The sequence below is a fragment of the Ranitomeya imitator genome, chromosome 6, assembly GCF_032444005.1.
Source record: "Ranitomeya imitator isolate aRanImi1 chromosome 6, aRanImi1.pri, whole genome shotgun sequence".
Classification (NCBI taxonomy): Eukaryota; Metazoa; Chordata; class Amphibia; order Anura; family Dendrobatidae; genus Ranitomeya; species Ranitomeya imitator.
In genome coordinates this window covers 46,775,365-46,792,755 of record NC_091287.1, presented here as the reverse complement: position 1 = coordinate 46,792,755, position 17,391 = coordinate 46,775,365, and the positions used below count along the sequence as shown (strand labels likewise).

At 45.4% G+C, this 17,391-nt stretch overlaps 1 protein-coding gene across 2 annotated transcripts in view; it reads right to left on the bottom strand.

Moving 5' to 3' along the window:
- Positions 1–16,517, bottom strand: part of YME1L1 (YME1 like 1 ATPase) — a 55,708-nt gene extending 39,191 nt beyond the window's left edge. For both annotated transcript variants that reach the window (XM_069729621.1, XM_069729622.1), the window contains exon 1: positions 16,367–16,517. In XM_069729621.1, the coding sequence (XP_069585722.1) occupies positions 16,367–16,399 (33 nt within the window). In that variant the 5' untranslated portion in view covers positions 16,400–16,517. The remainder of the gene's footprint in view (positions 1–16,366) is intronic.
- Between the last annotated feature and the right edge of the window lie 874 nt (positions 16,518–17,391).

Below are 17,391 nucleotides of genomic sequence, written 5' to 3'. Positions count from 1 at the left end.
GAAACAAAATATGCAGCAAATTGGTCCCTCATATGAGCAATCTCCAAAGTTGTCCGCAGAGGATGAGCTTGATAATCAGGCAATGGATTTTGTATGGGTTCATCGAGTTCAACGTTGACTCTCTCTTTATCAATAATAAAATTGTGTAGAACCACACACGCCTTCACCACCTCATCCACTGTCTCAATTTTCAAATTTATTGCGGATCCTAAGATACGCCATTTGGACACCAGAATGCCAAAGGCGCACTCCACAGTTCTTCGGGCCCTGGACAGTCTATAATTAAAAATACTTTTTGTGCGGTCCAACCCCCGACTAGAGTACGGTTTAAGTAGGTTGCCACACATTTGAAAAGCCTCATCCCCAACCACAACAAATGGCAGGGCCGGGCCTTCGGTGTTAGGAAGAGGTCGTGGATGGGGGAAATTAAAATTGTTCTCGTATAATCTTCGGCCCATGTCAGACTCCTTAAATGTCCGTGAATCATTTGCACGACCAAACGCTCCAATGTCCACAGCGAGAAACCTGCAGTCCGCACCTGCAATTGCCATCAGCACGGTGGAAAAGTATTTTTTATAATTATAAAAAAAGAGATCCACTTCTTGAAGGCTTGGTAATCCTAATGTGCTTGCCATCCACGGCTCCGATACAGTTAGGGAAATCACAAACTTTTTCAAATTTTTGGGCGTTGGCATGCCATAATTCTCTTGTAGGGATGGGTAAAAATTCCTCCCTGAGGTTGTCCCACAATGCGCGGCATGTGTCTGCAATAATACCCGACAGTGTTGAGACTCCAATCCGAAACTGGAAATGCAGTGATCTCAATGTCTCTCCGGTAGCCAGGAAACTGACAAGAAGAAAAATAAATAAATAAATATAATTAATTTAATTGTTATGAAAGAATTTTTCATTTTTAATTACAATCCCCCACCCCAAAAAACAAAAACACGTTAATTTAAAAAGTGGCAAGAACATATAAATCCTTCACATTCCATTACGTACCGTAGAGTCACCAGCAGACGTTCCTCAGGGGAAATCGATTTACGGAGCTGCGTGTCCTGCCTGGAAATGGCTCCTTCCACCAGACGCAGCAGATATCGGAAGCTGTCTTTTGACATCCTGGTGTACTCAAAATATTTGTCCTGGTTCTCATTTAATTCGCCAAAAAGACAATGGTACACTCCACGACTCTCTCGGACTTCCACTATAGGGTGTAGCCAAAAACGCCGACGACTCCTTCTCCGTTGTTTGTCTCTTTTCCTCTGTTCTTGACAGGCAAAAGCATAAGCTATAGCAAGGGCTAATTCCAGCTGAAAAGTGAGGTAGATACTCTCCATGGAACGATCCATCTTGATGCTCTATGGTTGGAAATAATGTATGCCGGGGTATATATACCACTATTACATTAACCCCTTCCCGACCTGTGACACAGCGTATGCGTCATGAAAGTCGGTGCCAATCCGACCTGTGACGCATATGCTGTGTCACAGAAAGATCGCGTCCCTGCAGATCGGGTGAAAGGGTTAACTCCCATTTCACCCGATCTGCAGGGACAGGGGGAGTGGTAGTTTAGCCCAGGGGGGGTGGCTTCACCCCCTCGTGGCTACGATCGCTCTGATTGGCTGTTGAAAGTGAAACTGCCAATCAGAGCGATTTGTAATATTTCACCTAAAAAAATGGTGAAATATTACAATCCAGCCATGGCCGATGCTGCAATATCATCGGCCATGGCTGGAAATACTAATGTGCACCCACCCCACCCCTCCGATCGCCCCCCCAGCCCTCCGATCTGTGGCCCGCTCCCCTCCGTCCTGTGCTCCGCTCCCCCGTCCTCCTGCCCGCTCCCCCCGTGCTCCAGTCACACCCCCCGCGCTCCAATCAAACCCCCCCGCACTCCGATCCCCCCCCCCGTGCTCCGAACCACCCCCCCTGCACACCGATCCACCCCCCCTGCACACCGATCCACCCGCCCGCACACCGATCACTCTCCCCCATGCTCCGATCCCTCCCCCCCCGTGCTCCGACGCCCCCCCCCCGTGCCCTGATCTCCCCCCCTGTGCCCTGATCTCCCCCCCTTATACTTACCGATCCTGGCGGGGTCCCGTCCGTCTTCTTCCCCGAGCGCCGCCATGTTCCAAAATGGCGGGCGCATGCGCAGTGCGCCCGCCGAATCTGCCGGCCGGCAGATTCGTTCCAATGTGAATTTTGATCACTGTGATATAATCTATCACAGTGGTCAAAATAAAAAAAACAGTAAATGACCCCCCCCCCCCCCATTTGTCCCCCATAGATAGGGACAATAATAAAATAATTTTTTTTTTTTTTTTTTCACTAAGGTTGGAGTTAGAACTAGGGTTAGGGTTAGGGTTAGGGGTAGGGTTAGGGGTAGGGGTAGGGGTAGGGTTAGGGGTAGGGTTAGGGGTAGGGTTAGGGGTAGGGGTAGGGGTAGGGTTAGGGGTAGGGTTAGGGGTAGGGTTAGGGGTAGGGTTAGGGGTAGGGTTAGGGTTTCGGTATGTGCACACGTATTCTGGTCCTCTGCGGATTTTTCCGCAGCGGATTTGATAAATCCGCAGTGCTAAACCGCTGCGGATTTATGGCAGATTTACCGCGGTTTTTCTGCGCATTTCACTGCGGTTTTACAACTGCGATTTTCTATTGGAGCAGTTGTAAAACCGCTGTGGAATCCGCAGAAAGAAGTGACATGCTGCGGAATGTAAACCGCTGCGTTTCCGTGCAGTTTTTCCGCAGCATGTGTACAGCGATTTTTGTTTCCCATAGGTTTACATTGAACTGTAAACTCATGGGAAACTGCTGCGGATCCGCAGCGTTTTCCGAAGCGTGTGCACATACCTTTAGAATTAGGCTATGTGCACACGGTGCGGATTTGGCTGCGGATCTGCAGCGGATTGGCCGCTGCGGATTCGCAGCAGTGTTCCATCAGGTTTACAGTACCATGTAAACCTATGGAAAACCAAATCCGCTGTGCCCATGGTGCGGAAAATACCGCACGGAAACGCTGCGTTGTATTTTCCGCAGCATGTCAATTCTTTGTGCGGATTCCGCAGCGTTTTACACCTATTCCTCAATAGGAATCCGCAGGTGAAATCCGCAGTAAATCCGCAGGTAAAACGCAGTGCCTTTTACCCGCGGATTTTTCAAAAATGGTGCGGAAAAATCTCACACGAATCCGCAACGTGGGTACATAGCCTTAGGGTTAGGGGTGTGTTGGGGTTAGGGTTGTGGTTAGGGGTGTGTTGCGGTTAGGGTTGTGGTTAGGGTTACGGCTACAGTTGGGATAAGGGTTAGGGGTGTGTTGGCGTTAGAATTGAGGGGTTTCCACTGTTTAGGCACATCAGGGGGTCTCCAAACGCAACATGGCGCCACCATTGATTCCAGCCAATCTTTTATTCAAAAAGTCAAATGGTGCTCCTTCCCTTCCGAGCCCCGACGTGTGCCCAAACAGTGGTTTACCCCCACATATGGGGTATCAGTGTACTCAGGACAAACTGGGCAACAATTACTGGGGTCCAATTTCTCCTGTTACCCTTGAGAAAATAAAAAATTGCTTGCTAAAACATCATTTTTGAGGAAAGTAAAATGATTTTTTATTTTCACGGCTCTGCGTTGTAAACGTCTGTGAAGCACTTGGGGGTTCAAAGTGCTCACCACATATCTAGATAAGTTCCTTGGGGGGTCTAGTTTCCAAAATGGGGGCACTTGTGGGGGGTTTCTACTGTTTAGGCACACCAGGGGCTCTGCAAACGCAACGTGACGCCCGCAGACCATTCCATCAAAGTCTGCATTTCAAAACGTCACTACTTGACTTCCGAGCCCCGACATGTGCCCAAACAGTGGTTTACCCCCACATATGGGGTATCAGCGTACTCAGGACAAACTGGGCAACAATTACTGGGGTCCAATTTCTCCTGTTACCCTTGAGAAAATAAAAAATTGCTTGCTAAAACATCATTTTTGAGGAAAGAAAAATGATTTTTTATTTTCACGGCTCTGCGTTGTAAACGTCTGTGAAGCACTTGGGGGTTCAAAGTGCTCACCACATATCTAGATAAGTTCCTTGGGGGGTCTAGTTTCCAAAATGGGGTCACTTGTGGGGGGTTTCTACTGTTTAGGCACACCAGGGGCTCTGCAAACGCAACGTGACGCCCGCAGACCATTCCATCAAAGTCTGCATTTCAAAACGTCACTACTTGACTTCCGAGCCCCGACATGTGCCCAAACAGTGGTTTACCCCCACATATGGGGTATCAGCGTACTCAGGACAAACTGGGCAACAATTACTGGGGTCCAATTTCTCCTGTTACCCTTGAGAAAATAAAAAATTGCTTGCTAAAACATCATTTTTGAGGAAAGAAAAATGATTTTTTATTTTCACGGCTCTGCGTTGTAAACGTCTGTGAAGCACTTGGGGGTTCAAAGTGCTCACCACATATCTAGATAAGTTCCTTGGGGGGTCTAGTTTCCAAAATGGGGTCACTTGTGGGGGGTTTCTACTGTTTAGGCACACCAGGGGCTCTGCAAACGCAACGTGACGCCCGCAGACCATTCCATCAAAGTCTGCATTTCAAAACGTCACTACTTGACTTCCGAGCCCCGACATGTGCCCAAACAGTGGTTTACCCCCACATATGGGGTATCAGCGTACTCAGGACAAACTGGGCAACAATTACTGGGGTCCAATTTCTCCTGTTACCCTTGAGAAAATAAAAAATTGCTTGCTAAAACATCATTTTTGAGGAAAGAAAAATGATTTTTTATTTTCACGGCTCTGCGTTGTAAACGTCTGTGAAGCACTTGGGGGTTCAAAGTGCTCACCACATATCTAGATAAGTTCCTTTCGGGGTCTAGTTTCTAAAATGGGGTCACTTGTGGGGGGTTTCTACTGTTTAGCCACATCAGGGGCTCTGCAAACGCAACGTAACGCCCGCAGAGCATTCCATCAAAGTCTGCATTTCAAAATGTCACTACTTGACTTCCGAGCCCCGACATGTGCCCAAACTGTGGTTTACCCCCACATATGGGGTATCAGCGTACTCAGGAGAAACTGTACAACAACTTTTGGGGTCAAATTTCTCCTTTTACCCTTGGGAAAATAATAAATTGCAGGCTAAAAAATCATTTTAGAGAAAATAAAATTTTTATTTTATTTTCATGGCTCTGCGTTATAAACTTCTGTGAAGCACTTGGAAGTTCAAAGTCCTCACCACACATCTAGATTAGTTCCTTTGGGGGTCTAGTTTCCAAAATGGGGTCATATGTGGGGGATCTCCAATGTTTAGGCACACAGGGGCTCTCCAAACGTGACATGGTGTCCGCTAATGATTGGAGCTAATTTTCCATTTAAAAAGCCAATTGGCGTGCCTTCCCTTCCGAGCCCTGCCGTGCGCCCAAACAGTGGTTTACCCCCACATATGGGGTATCAGCGTACTCAGGACAAACTGGACAACAACATTTGCGGTCCAATTTCTCCTATTACCCTTGGCAAAATAGGAAATTCCAGGCTAAAAATCATTTTTGAGGAAAGAAAAATTATTTTTTATTTTCATGGCTCTGCATTATAAACTTCTGTGAAGCACCTGGGGGTTTAAAGTGCTCAATATGCATCTAGATAAGTTCCTTGGGGGGTCTAGTTTCCAAAATGGGGTCACTTGTGGGGGAGCTCCAATGCATAGGCACACAGGAGCTCTCTAAACGCGACATGGTGTCCGCTAACAATTGGAGCTAATTTTCCATTCAAAAAGTCAAATGGCGCGCCTTCCCTTCCGAGCCCTGCCGTGTGCCCAAACAGTGGTTTACCCCCACATATGAGGTATCGGCGTACTCGGGAGAAATTGCCCAACAAATTTTAGGATTCATTTTATCCTATTGCCCATGTGAAAATGAAAAACTGAGGCGAAAAGAATTTTTTTGTGAAAAAAAAAGTACTTTTTCATTTTTACAGATCAATTTGTGAAGCACCTGAGGGTTTAAAGTGCTCAATATGCATCTAGATAAGTTCCTTGGGGGGTCTAGTTTCCAAAATGGGGTCATTTGTGGGGGAGCTCCAATGTTTAGGCACACGGGGGCTCTCCAAACACGACATGGTGTCCGCTAACGATGGAGATAATTTTCCATTCAAAAAGTCAAATGGCGCTCCTTCCCTTCCGAACCTTACCATGTGCCCAAACAGTGGTTTACCCCCACATGTGAGGTATCGGTGTACTCAGGAGAAATTGCCAAACACATTTTAGGATCCATTTTATCCTGTTACCCATGTGAAAATGAAAAAAATTGAGGCTAAAAGAATTTTTTTGTGAAAAAAAAGTACTTTTTCATTTTTACGGATCAATTTGTGAAGCCCCCGGGGGTTCAAAGTTCTCACTATGCATCTAGATAAGTTCCTTGGGGCGTCTAGTTTCCAAAATGGGGTCACGTGTGGGGGAGCTCCAATTTTTAGGCACACGGGGGCTCTCCAAACGTGACATGGTGTCCGCTAAAGAGTGGAGCCAATTTTTCATTCAAAAAGTCAAATGGCGCTCCTTCCCTTCCAAGCCCTGCCGTGCGCCCAAACAGTGGTTTACCCCCACATATGAGGTATCAGCGTACTCAGGACAAATTGGACAACAACTTTCGTGGTTCAGTTTCTCCTTGTACCATTGGGAAAATAAACAAAATGTTGCTAAAAGATAATTTTTGTGACTAAAAAGTTAAATGTTCATTTTTTCCTTCCATGTTGCTTCTGCTGCTGTGAAGCACCTGAAGGGTTAAAAAACTTCTTGAATGTGGTTTTGAGTACCTTGAGGGGTGCAGTTTTTAGAATGGTGTCACTTTTGGGTATTTTCAGCCATATAGACCCCTCAAACTGACTTCAAATGTGAGGTGGTCCCTAAAAAAAATGGTTTTGTAAATTTCGTTGTAAAAATGAGAAATCGCTGGTCAAATTTTAACTCTTATAACTTCCTAGCAAAAAAAAATTTTGTTTCCAAAATTGTGCTGGTGTAAAGTAGACATGTGGGAAATGTTATTTATTAACTATTTTGTGTCACATAACTCTCTGGTTTAACAGAATAAAAATTCAAAATGTGAAAATTGCGAAATTTTCAAAATTTTCGCCAAATTTCCGTTTTTATCACAAATAAACGCAGAATTTATTGACCTAAATTTACCACTAACATGAAGCCCAATATGTCACGAAAAAACAATCTCAGAACCGCTAGGATCCGTTGAAGCGTTCCTGAGTTATTACCTCATAAAGGGACACTGGTCAGAATTGCAAAAAACGGCCAGGTCATTAAGGTCAAAATAGGCTGGGTCATGAAGGGGTTAATACCCACCCCCATCTACCCATTGGTGGCATTATCGATTGTCTAGACACTAGACCCACCCTCTTCTATTCATTGGTGGTGTTATCTAGTGTCTAGACACTAAATTGTGTGTAAAGATCTAATCAGTGTTTGACAACGCATGCGTCGTAAAACGCTGCGTTTTTGTAAAAACGCACCAAAAACGCACCAAAAACGCTGCATTTTACGACACATGCGTCCGACGCTTGCGTCACAAAAGTTGCGTTTTTGCGTGCGTTTCCGATGCGTTGTGCGTTGCGTCGGCGACGCAGCGTCGCATGACGCTAATGTGAACGTAGCCTTAGGCTGCCTTCACACGGTCAGTATTTGGCCAGTATTTTACATCAGTATTTGTAAGCCAAAACCAGGAGTGGAACAATTAGAGGAAAAGTATAATAGAAACATATGCACCACTTCTGCATTTATCACCCACTCCTGGTTTTGGCTTACAAATACTGATGTAAAATACTGACCAAATACTGATAGTGTGACGGCAGCCTTAATGTGTCAGAGACATATCAGGATTTTACATCAGTGTGGACCAAGTGTTGAGACCCCCCCGATCACAAGACACTCAGAGGTTACCCTCTTCACAGAAGTAAAGGTACCTTCACACATAACGATATCGTTAACGATATCGTTGCTTTTTGTGACGTAGCAATGATATCGTTAAGGAAATCGTTATGTGTGACAGCGACCAACGATCAGGCCCGTGCTGGGAGATCGTTGGTCGCTGAGGAAAGTCCAGAACTTTATTTCGTCGCTGGATCGGCGTGTGTGACGCCGATTCAGCGATGTCTTCACTGGTAACCAGGGTAAACATCGGGTTACTAAGCGCAGGGCCGCGCTTAGTAACCCGATATTTACCCTGGTTACCAGCGTAAACGTTAAAAAAACAAACACTACATACTTACCTTCAGCTGTCTGTCCCCGGCGCTGTGCTTCTCTGCACTCCTCCTGCATCCTGTGTCAGCGCCGGCCAGCCGGAAAGCACAGCGGTGATGTCACCGCTCTGCTTTCCGGCTGACCGGCGCCGACAGTGCAGAGGAAAGCAGAGCGCCGGAGGACAGACAGCTGAAGGTAAGTATGTAGTGTTTGTTTTTTTAACGTTTACGCTGGTAACCAGGGTAAACATCGGGTTACTAAGCGCGGCCCTGCGCTTAGTAACCCGATGTTTACCCTGGTTACCGGGGACCTCGGGATCGTTGGTCGCTGGAGAGCTGTCTGTGTGACAGCTCTCCAGCGACGCTGCAGCGATCGACATCGTTGTCGGTATCGCTGCAGCGTCGCTGAGTGTGAAGGTACCTCAAGAGTGGTTCAGTGGAAAGTCTAAGGAGTCCTACAGTCTCTGGCCGGCTCAATGTTTCTGCTACTTTGATTTCAGCACGCGGAGTCCAACATTCAAATTAGTAGGGAGACTGGAGACAAGTTTGTCTTTTGGTAGTAAATGAACCACACCTTTAAATGGAGATCCGAAGGCTCATTTCTGTAAGCAGGGTCCTATCTGGAGTACAGCCGATCGCTGCTAGAACCACGGTCATCAAGGGAACTGCTTTGTAACCGAGTATTTCCTATGCAAATCATTACATGGCACGTGTGCAAATCAATGGGCCTCATCAGTGTAGGACAGATACTCTGGGTCCTAAAGTGAACGGCTTTTAACAGCGCCCCGCTACACAAAAGGATCCTAAATGTAATAATTACCACAGGTTGGTCATTCAATTGCTCAACATTTTAAGATAGGACTATTCAAAAGGGACTGAGCTCAGAATGACTGTTGAAACCAAGTACAGGTGCTCAGTGCTCTATGGCGGGGCCAATCACTTATATACACACCTTCCCACCAGGTGCTTGAAGAACGGGACACCGATTTCTGATCCAATGGAGACAACCAGATCAGGAGATGCTCGAGAGGCTGGGAAGACAGCTGACTAGGATGGCTGTGTGTGTTATTTTATCACATTCCCTTGGGGAAGTAAACTTTCATACCTTCTGCTTATTTCGGCCGTGTCACCAGTCCTTAGAGATCATCATAAATTAATTCAGTGACATAAGAGCTGAGCCTGCCTGTCACCGATTGTTTATGATGAGGTCAGAAGACTGATGCACGGTCACAAAGCCATTATACAGTACACAACAGGGGGACAGTTCTAAAATTCTCTACACAGGAACAATTTTTTTTAACTAATCAAATTGAAGAACTTACTATTCTAAGATCTACCGCTTAAAATGTACTTTGTGAGAAAAACAAACCCTTAAAGAATACGATACCATACGATTAATTCCATGTTACAGTTAGACACGTACGGTGGCTTACTATCTGGATTATTGTCTATGGGAGTAGATACAAGAGAAACATAACTCACTCCTGGAGTGTTCTGTTAGACTGATCACCTCGGGGGTTACACACATGAAAGGTCTCATCACTTCTAAGATTCACAGGTCAACAAGTGAATGTCCAGGAATGCAGCCGGCGAACCAATGTAAAACCATACTGCACAAGTGTGGACCGACAACCAGCACACACCAGTCACCAAGAAGTCTGGTTTCTAGCAGAACAAGTTGTACTCTACAGTTTCCATTTGTGGGGTACGTACATAATCATTTCATTTGGAGCGATTAGCAAAAAAAAAAAACAAACAACAATTGAAGTGTATATATGCACGCCATGGTAGGGAAGCACTTCCCGAGCAATGAGATGCGTACAGTGGGGCAAAAAAGTATTTAGTCAGTCAGCAATAGTGCAAGTTCCACCACTTAAAAAGATGAGAGGCGTCTGTAATTTACATCATAGGTAGACCTCAACTATGGGAGACAAACTGAGAAAAAAAAAATCCAGAAAATCACATTGTCTGTTTTTTAACATTTTATTTGCATATTATGGTGGAAAATAAGTATTTGGTCAGAAACAAACAATCAAGATTTCTGTCTCTCACAGACCTGTAACTTCTTCTTTAAGAGTCTCCTCTTTCCTCCACTCATTACCTGTAGTAATGGCACCTGTTTAAACTTGTTATTAGTATAAAAAGACACCTGTGCACACCCTCAAACAGTCTGACTCCAAACTCCACTATGGTGAAGACCAAAGAGCTGTCAAAGGACACCAGAAACAAAATTGTAGCCCTGCACCAGGCTGGGAAGACTGAATCTGCAATAGCCAACCAGCTTGGAGTGAAGAAATCAACAGTGGGAGCAATAATTAGAAAATGGAAGACACACAAGACCACTGATAATCTCCCTCGATCTGGGGCTCCACGCAAAATCCCACCCCGTGGGCTCAGAATGATCACAAGAACGGTGAGCAAAAATCCCAGAACCACGCGGGGGGACCTAGTGAATGAACTGCAGAGAGCTCGGACCAATGTAACAAGGCCTACCATAAGTAACACACTACGCCGCCATGGACTCAGATCCTGCAGTGCCAGACGTGTTCCACTGCTTAAGCCAGTACATGTCCGGGCCCGTCTGAAGTTTGCTAGAGAGCATTTGGATGATCCAGAGGAGTTTTGGGAGAATGTCCTATGGTCTGATGAAACCAAACTGGAACTGTTTGGTAGAAACACAACTTGTCGTGTTTGGAGGAAAAAGAATACTGAGTTGCATCCATCAAACACCATACCTACTGTAAAGCATGGTGGTGGAAACATCATGCTTTGGGGCTGTTTCTCTGCAAAGGGGCCAGGACGACTGATCCGGGTACATGAAAGAATGAATGGGGCCATGTATCGTGAGATTTTGAGTGCAAACCTCCTTCCATCAGCAAGGGCATTGAAGATGAAACGTGGCTGGGTCTTTCAACATGACAATGATCCAAAGCACACCGCCAGGGCAACGAAGGAGTGGCTTCGTAAGAAGCATTTCAAGGTCCTGGAGTGGCCTAGCCAGTCTCCAGATCTCAACCCTATAGAAAACCTTTGGAGGGAGTTGAAAGTCCGTGTTGCCAAGCGAAAAGCCAAAAACATCACTGCTCTAGAGGAGATCTGCATGGAGGAATGGGCCAACATACCAACAACAGTGTGTGGCAACCTTGTGAAGACTTACAGAAAACGTTTGACCTCTGTCATTGCCAATAAAGGATATATTACAAAGTATTGAGATGAAATTTTGTTTCTGACCAAATACTTATTTTCCACCATAATATGCAAATAAAATGTTAAAAAAACAGACAGTGATTTCCTGGATATTTTTTTCTCTGTTTGTCTCCCATAGTTGAGGTCTACCTATGATGTAAATTACAGACGCCTCTCATCTTTTTAAGTGGTGGAACTTGTACTATTGCTGACTGACTAAATACTTTTTTGCCCCACTGTATATGCCATAGAGATCGCGAGCCAAACTCCAGCAGTGGTTCAGAGAACATCACAGCTGAGACCCAACTCACTGCCGGGAGCGGTGCCGGCCTACATACCCCTCAGAGACCCCCGTATACACTGATATATACCGGTGCGGTGACCTGAGACCATAGTAATGTACGTCCCCTCCTATATACCCCCATATACACTGATATACAGTTGTGGCCAAAAGTATTGACACCCCTGCAATTCTGTCAGATAATACTCAGTTTCTTCCTGAAAATGATTGCAATCACAAATTCTTTGGTATTATTATCTTCATTTAATTTGTCTTAAACTAAAAAAAAACTCAAAAATAATTGTCCTAAAGCCAAATTGGATATAATTCCACACCAAACATAAAAAGGGGGTGGACAAAAGTATTGGCACTGTTCGAAAAATCATGTGCTGCTTCTCTAATTTGTGTAATTAACAGCACCTGTAACTTACCTGTGGCACCTAACAGGTGTTGGCAATAACTAAATCACACTTGCAGCCAGTTGACATGGATTAAAGTTGACTCAACCTCTGTCCTGTGTCCTTGTGTGTACCACATTGAGCATGGAGAAAAGAAAGAAGACCAAAGAACTGTCTGAGGACTTGAGAAACCAAATTGTGAGGAAGCATGAGCAATCTCAAGGCTACAAGTCCATCTCCAAAGACCTGAATGTTCCTGTGTCTACTTTGCGCAGTGTCATCAAGAAGTTTGAAGCCCATGGCACTGTGGCTAACCTCCCTAGATGTGGACGGAAAAGAAAATTTGACAAGAGATTTCAACGCAAGATTGTGCGGATGTTGGATAAATAACCTCGACTAACATCCAAACAAGTTCAAGCTGCCCTGCAGTCTGAGGGTACAACAGTGTCAACCCATACTATCTGTCGGCATCTGAATGAAAAGGGACTGTATGGTAGGAGACCCAGGAAGACCCTACTTCTTACCCCGAGACATAAAAAAGCCAGGCTGGAGTTTGCCAAAACTTACCTGAAAAAGCCTAAAACGTTTTGGAAGAATGTTCTTTGAGACAAAATTAGAGCTTTTTGGGCAAAGGCATCAACATAGAGTTTACAGGAGAAAAAAAAGAGGCATTCAAAGAAAAGAACACGGCCCCTACAGTCAAACATGGCGGAGGTTCCCTGATGTTTTGGGGTTGCTTTGCTGCCTCTGGCACTGGACTGCTTGACCGTGTGCCTGGCATTATGAAGTCTGAAGACTACCAACAAATTTTGCAGCATAATGTAGGGCCCAGCGTGAGAAAGCTGGGTCTCCCTCAGAGGTCATGGGTCTTCCAGCAGGACAATGACCCAAAACACACTTCAAAAAGCACTAGAAAATGGTTTGAGAGAAAGTACTGGAGACTTCTAAGGTGGCCAGCAATGAGTCCAGACCTGAATCCCATAGAACACCTGTGGAGAGATCTAAAAATGGCAGTTTGGAGAAGGCAGCCTTCAAATATCGGGGAACTGGAGCAGTTTGCCAAAGAAGAATGGTCTAAAATTCCAGCAGAGCATTGTAAGAAACTCACTGATGGTTACCGGAAGCGGTTGTTCGCAGTTATTTTGGCTAAAGGTTGTGCAACCAAGTATTAGGCTGAGGGTGCCAATACTTTTGTCTGGCCCATTTTTGAAGTTTTGTGTGAAGCGATCAATGTTTTGCTTTTTGCTTCATTCTCTTTTGTGTTTTTTTCATTTAAAACAAATTAAATGAAGATAATACCAAAGAATTTGTGATTGCAATCATTTTCAGGAAGTAACTGAGTATTATCTGACAGAATTGCAGGGGTGTCAATACTTTTGGCCACAACTGTATTCCAGTGCGGTGACCTGTGACCATAGTAAGGTAGGTCTCCTCCTATATACTCCTCAGAGACCCCCATATCCACTAATATATCCCGGAACAGGGACCTGTGACCATAGTAAGGTACGTCCCCTCCTATATACCCCTCACAGACCCCCGTATACACTGTTATATACCAATGCGGTGACCTTAGTAAGGTAGGTCCCCTCCTATATACCCCTCAACAGAGACCCCCGTATACACGGATATATCTCGCTGCAGAGACCTGTGACCATAGTAAGGTACGTCCCCTCCTATATACCCCATATACAGTGGGGCAAAAAAGTATTTAGTCAGTCAGCAATAGTGCAAGTTCCACCACTTAAAAAGATGAGAGGCGTCTGTAATTTACATCATAGGTAGATCTCAACTATGGGAGACAAACGGCAAAAAAAAAAATCCAGAAAATCACATTGTCTGTTTTTTAACATTTTATTTGCATATTATGGTGGAAAATAAGTATTTGGTCAGAAACAAAATTTCATCTCAATACTTTGTAATATATCCTTTGTTGGCAATGACAGAGGTCAAACGTTTTCTGTAAGTCTTCACAAGGTTGCCACACCCTGTTGTTGGTATGTTGGCCCATTCCTCCATGCAGATCTCCTCTAGAGCAGTGATGTTTTTGGCTTTTCGCTTGGCAACACGGACTTTCAACTCCCTCCAAAGGTTTTCTATAGGGTTGAGATCTGGAGACTGGCTAGGCCACTCCAGGACCTTGAAATGCTTCTTACGAAGCCACTCCTTCGTTGCCCTGGCGGTGTGCTTTGGATCATTGTCATGTTGAAAGACCCAGCCACGTTTCATCTTCAATGCCCTTGCTGATGGAAGGAGGTTTGCACTCAAAATCTCACGATACATGGCCCCATTCATTCTTTCATGTACCCGGATCAGTCGTCCTGGCCCCTTTGCAGAGAAACAGCCCCAAAGCATGATGTTTCCACCACCATGCTTTACAGTAGGTATGGTGTTTGATGGATGCAACTCAGTATTCTTTTTCCTCCAAACACGACAAGTTGTGTTTCTACCAAACAGTTCCAGTTTGGTTTCATCAGATCATAGGACATTCTCCCAAAACTCCTCTGGATCAACCAAATGCTCTCTAGCAAACTTCAGACGGGCCCGGACATGTACTGGCTTAAGCAGTGGAACACGTCTGGCACTGCAGGATCTGAGTCCATGGTGGCGTAGTGTGTTACTTATGGTAGGCCTTGTTACATTGGTCCCAGCTCTCTGCAGTTCATTCACTAGGTCCCCCCGCGTGGTTCTGGGATTTTTGCTCACCGTTCTTGTGATCATTCTGACCCCACGGGGTGGGATTTTGCGTGGAGCCCCAGATCGAGAGAGATTATCAGTGGTCTTGTATGTCTTCCATTTTCTAATTATTGCTCCCACTGTTGATTTCTTCACTCCAAGCTGGTTGGCTATTGCAGATTCAGTCTTCCCAGCCTGGTGCAGGGCTACAATTTTGTTTCTGGTGTCCTTACAGCTCTTTGGTCTTCACCATAGTGGAGTTTGGAGTCAGACTGTTTGAGGGTGTGCACAGGTGTCTTTTTATACTGATAACAAGTTTAAACAGGTGCCATTACTACAGGTAATGAGTGGAGGAAAGAGGAGACTCTTAAAGAAGAAGTTACAGGTCTGTGAGAGACAGAAATCTTGATTGTTTGTTTCTGACCAAATACTTATTTTCCACCATAATATGCAAATAAATTGTTAAAAAAACAGACAATGTGATTTTCTGGATTTTTTTCTTCTCAGTTTGTCTCCCATAGTTGAGGTCTACCTATGATGTAAATTACAGACGCCTCTCATCTTTTTAAGTGGTGGAACTTGCACTATTGCTGACTGACTAAATACTTTTTTGCCCCACTGTACATCGATGTATACCAGTGCGGTGACCTGTGACCATAGTAATGTACATCCCCTCCTATATACCCCTCAGAGACCCCCGTATACCCTGATATATACCAGTGCGGTGACCTGTGACCATAGTAATGTACATCCCCTCCTATATACCCCTCAGAGACCCCCGTATACCCTGATATATACCGGTGCGGTGACCTGTGTTCATAGTAATGTACATCCCCTCCTATATACCCCTCAGAGACCCCCGTATACAATGATATATACCGGTGCGGTGACCTGTGTTCATAGTAATGTACATCCCCTCCTATATACCCCTCAGAGACCCCCGTATACACTGTTATATACCAGTACGGTGACCTTAGTAAGGTACATCCCCTCCTACATACCCCCGCATACACTGATATATACCGGTGCGGTGACCTGTGTTCATAGTAATGTACATCCCCTTCTATATACCCTTCAGAGACCCCCGCATACACTGATATACACCGGTGTAGTGACCTGTGACCATAGTAAGGTACATCCCCTCCTATATACCCCTCAGAGACCCCCGTATACACTGTTATATACCGGTGCGGTGACCTGTGACCATAGTAAGGTACATCCCCTCCTATATACCCCTCACAGACGCCCGTATACACGGTTATATAGCAGTGCGGTGACCATAGTAATGCACATCCCCTCCTATATACCCCCATATACACTGATATATACATATGGCTGCGGTATCAGGCAGTTTTGTAGATGGCGGCACGGTTTATGACGGTGCAGGTGGCTGACGCGGCTCTTCCCTGTGACAGGACACATGACAGGCGGCTGACATTACTGACACCTCTCCACACAGAGGTCACTATGGAGCCCGGGACTGATGTGTCATCCTCGTGTCCGGCCGGGGACGGACTGCACGATCCTGCGTGACCGGCGACGTCGTCACACCACAACTACGTCACTCGTATAGGTCACACGGCGCCACCACGTGACGTCACTCACCTGCGGCTGCACCGAGTTGCTGAGCGAGAACATGGCGTCCGCAGACCGGGAATCACGCCCGGCTTGTGTGAATCTCCGGCCACTTGTCAGCTACCCGGCGTGATGTAACAAAGGTGACCCGGATAACCCGGCTTTCAGGAACTTCCGGGTCGATTGCGTCACTTCCAGTTCTTTCTAAGAAGCAATGGTAACCATAGTGACTTCACAGCGTGGTGGAAGAGTGCGACACCTAGTGGTGGCGCTCGGCGGTGACAATAGATGGCTGTGTGCTTTGTTTTCTGTACTTGGAAGAATGCAGCCAAAATAATGACCGTATACGTTCTGCCTGACGGACCCGTTACCCATTCATGGCGAGAAGATTTTTCTTCACTTTTTTTTTCTCTTTATTTATTTTTCTTTTCTTTTTCCTTTTTTTTTTTTTTACCACCATTGCTGTTTAGGTTTTGTTTTTTAACGACGATCATTGTACAGTAAGAACTGGCCAGCAACATGATTCTCGGGGTGAATGCGATCACGGCGATGCCAAACTTACTTTTATTTTAGTCGTTAAAAAAAATGTTTTTTTGTTGCCGTTTTCCAAAATGTGGAACTTTAATTTTTCCCTAAGGCTTCTATTCTGTTTTCGGGGGTTTTTTTTCATTGTAAGTTGAAGTTTTTCCATTTTTTTAATTAAAATTACCAAACTTTTTTCCATTTTTACTTTTTTCTTTAGTCCCCTGTGGCCCCTCTGATCGTCTGCTCTGTATATATCAATACTCCAATACTGCAGTAGATCGAAGAAATGACCGTACTTACGATCTCAGCCTGTGGCTGGGCTTCATGGAAGTGCACAGATGGCGGTGATGGAGACCATGAAAAGGCCGCCCATCAGCACCACGCGATGGCGTCAGAGGCAATTGTCGGCCAAATCGGTGGTCCTCTAGGATTGCACCGCTTAAATGCCATTGTTGGAGATTGACAAATGGTTAACGGGGTTGTCTAGTCTCACTCTATGTCACTGCAGACTTGTGAATCCTCACAGTCCG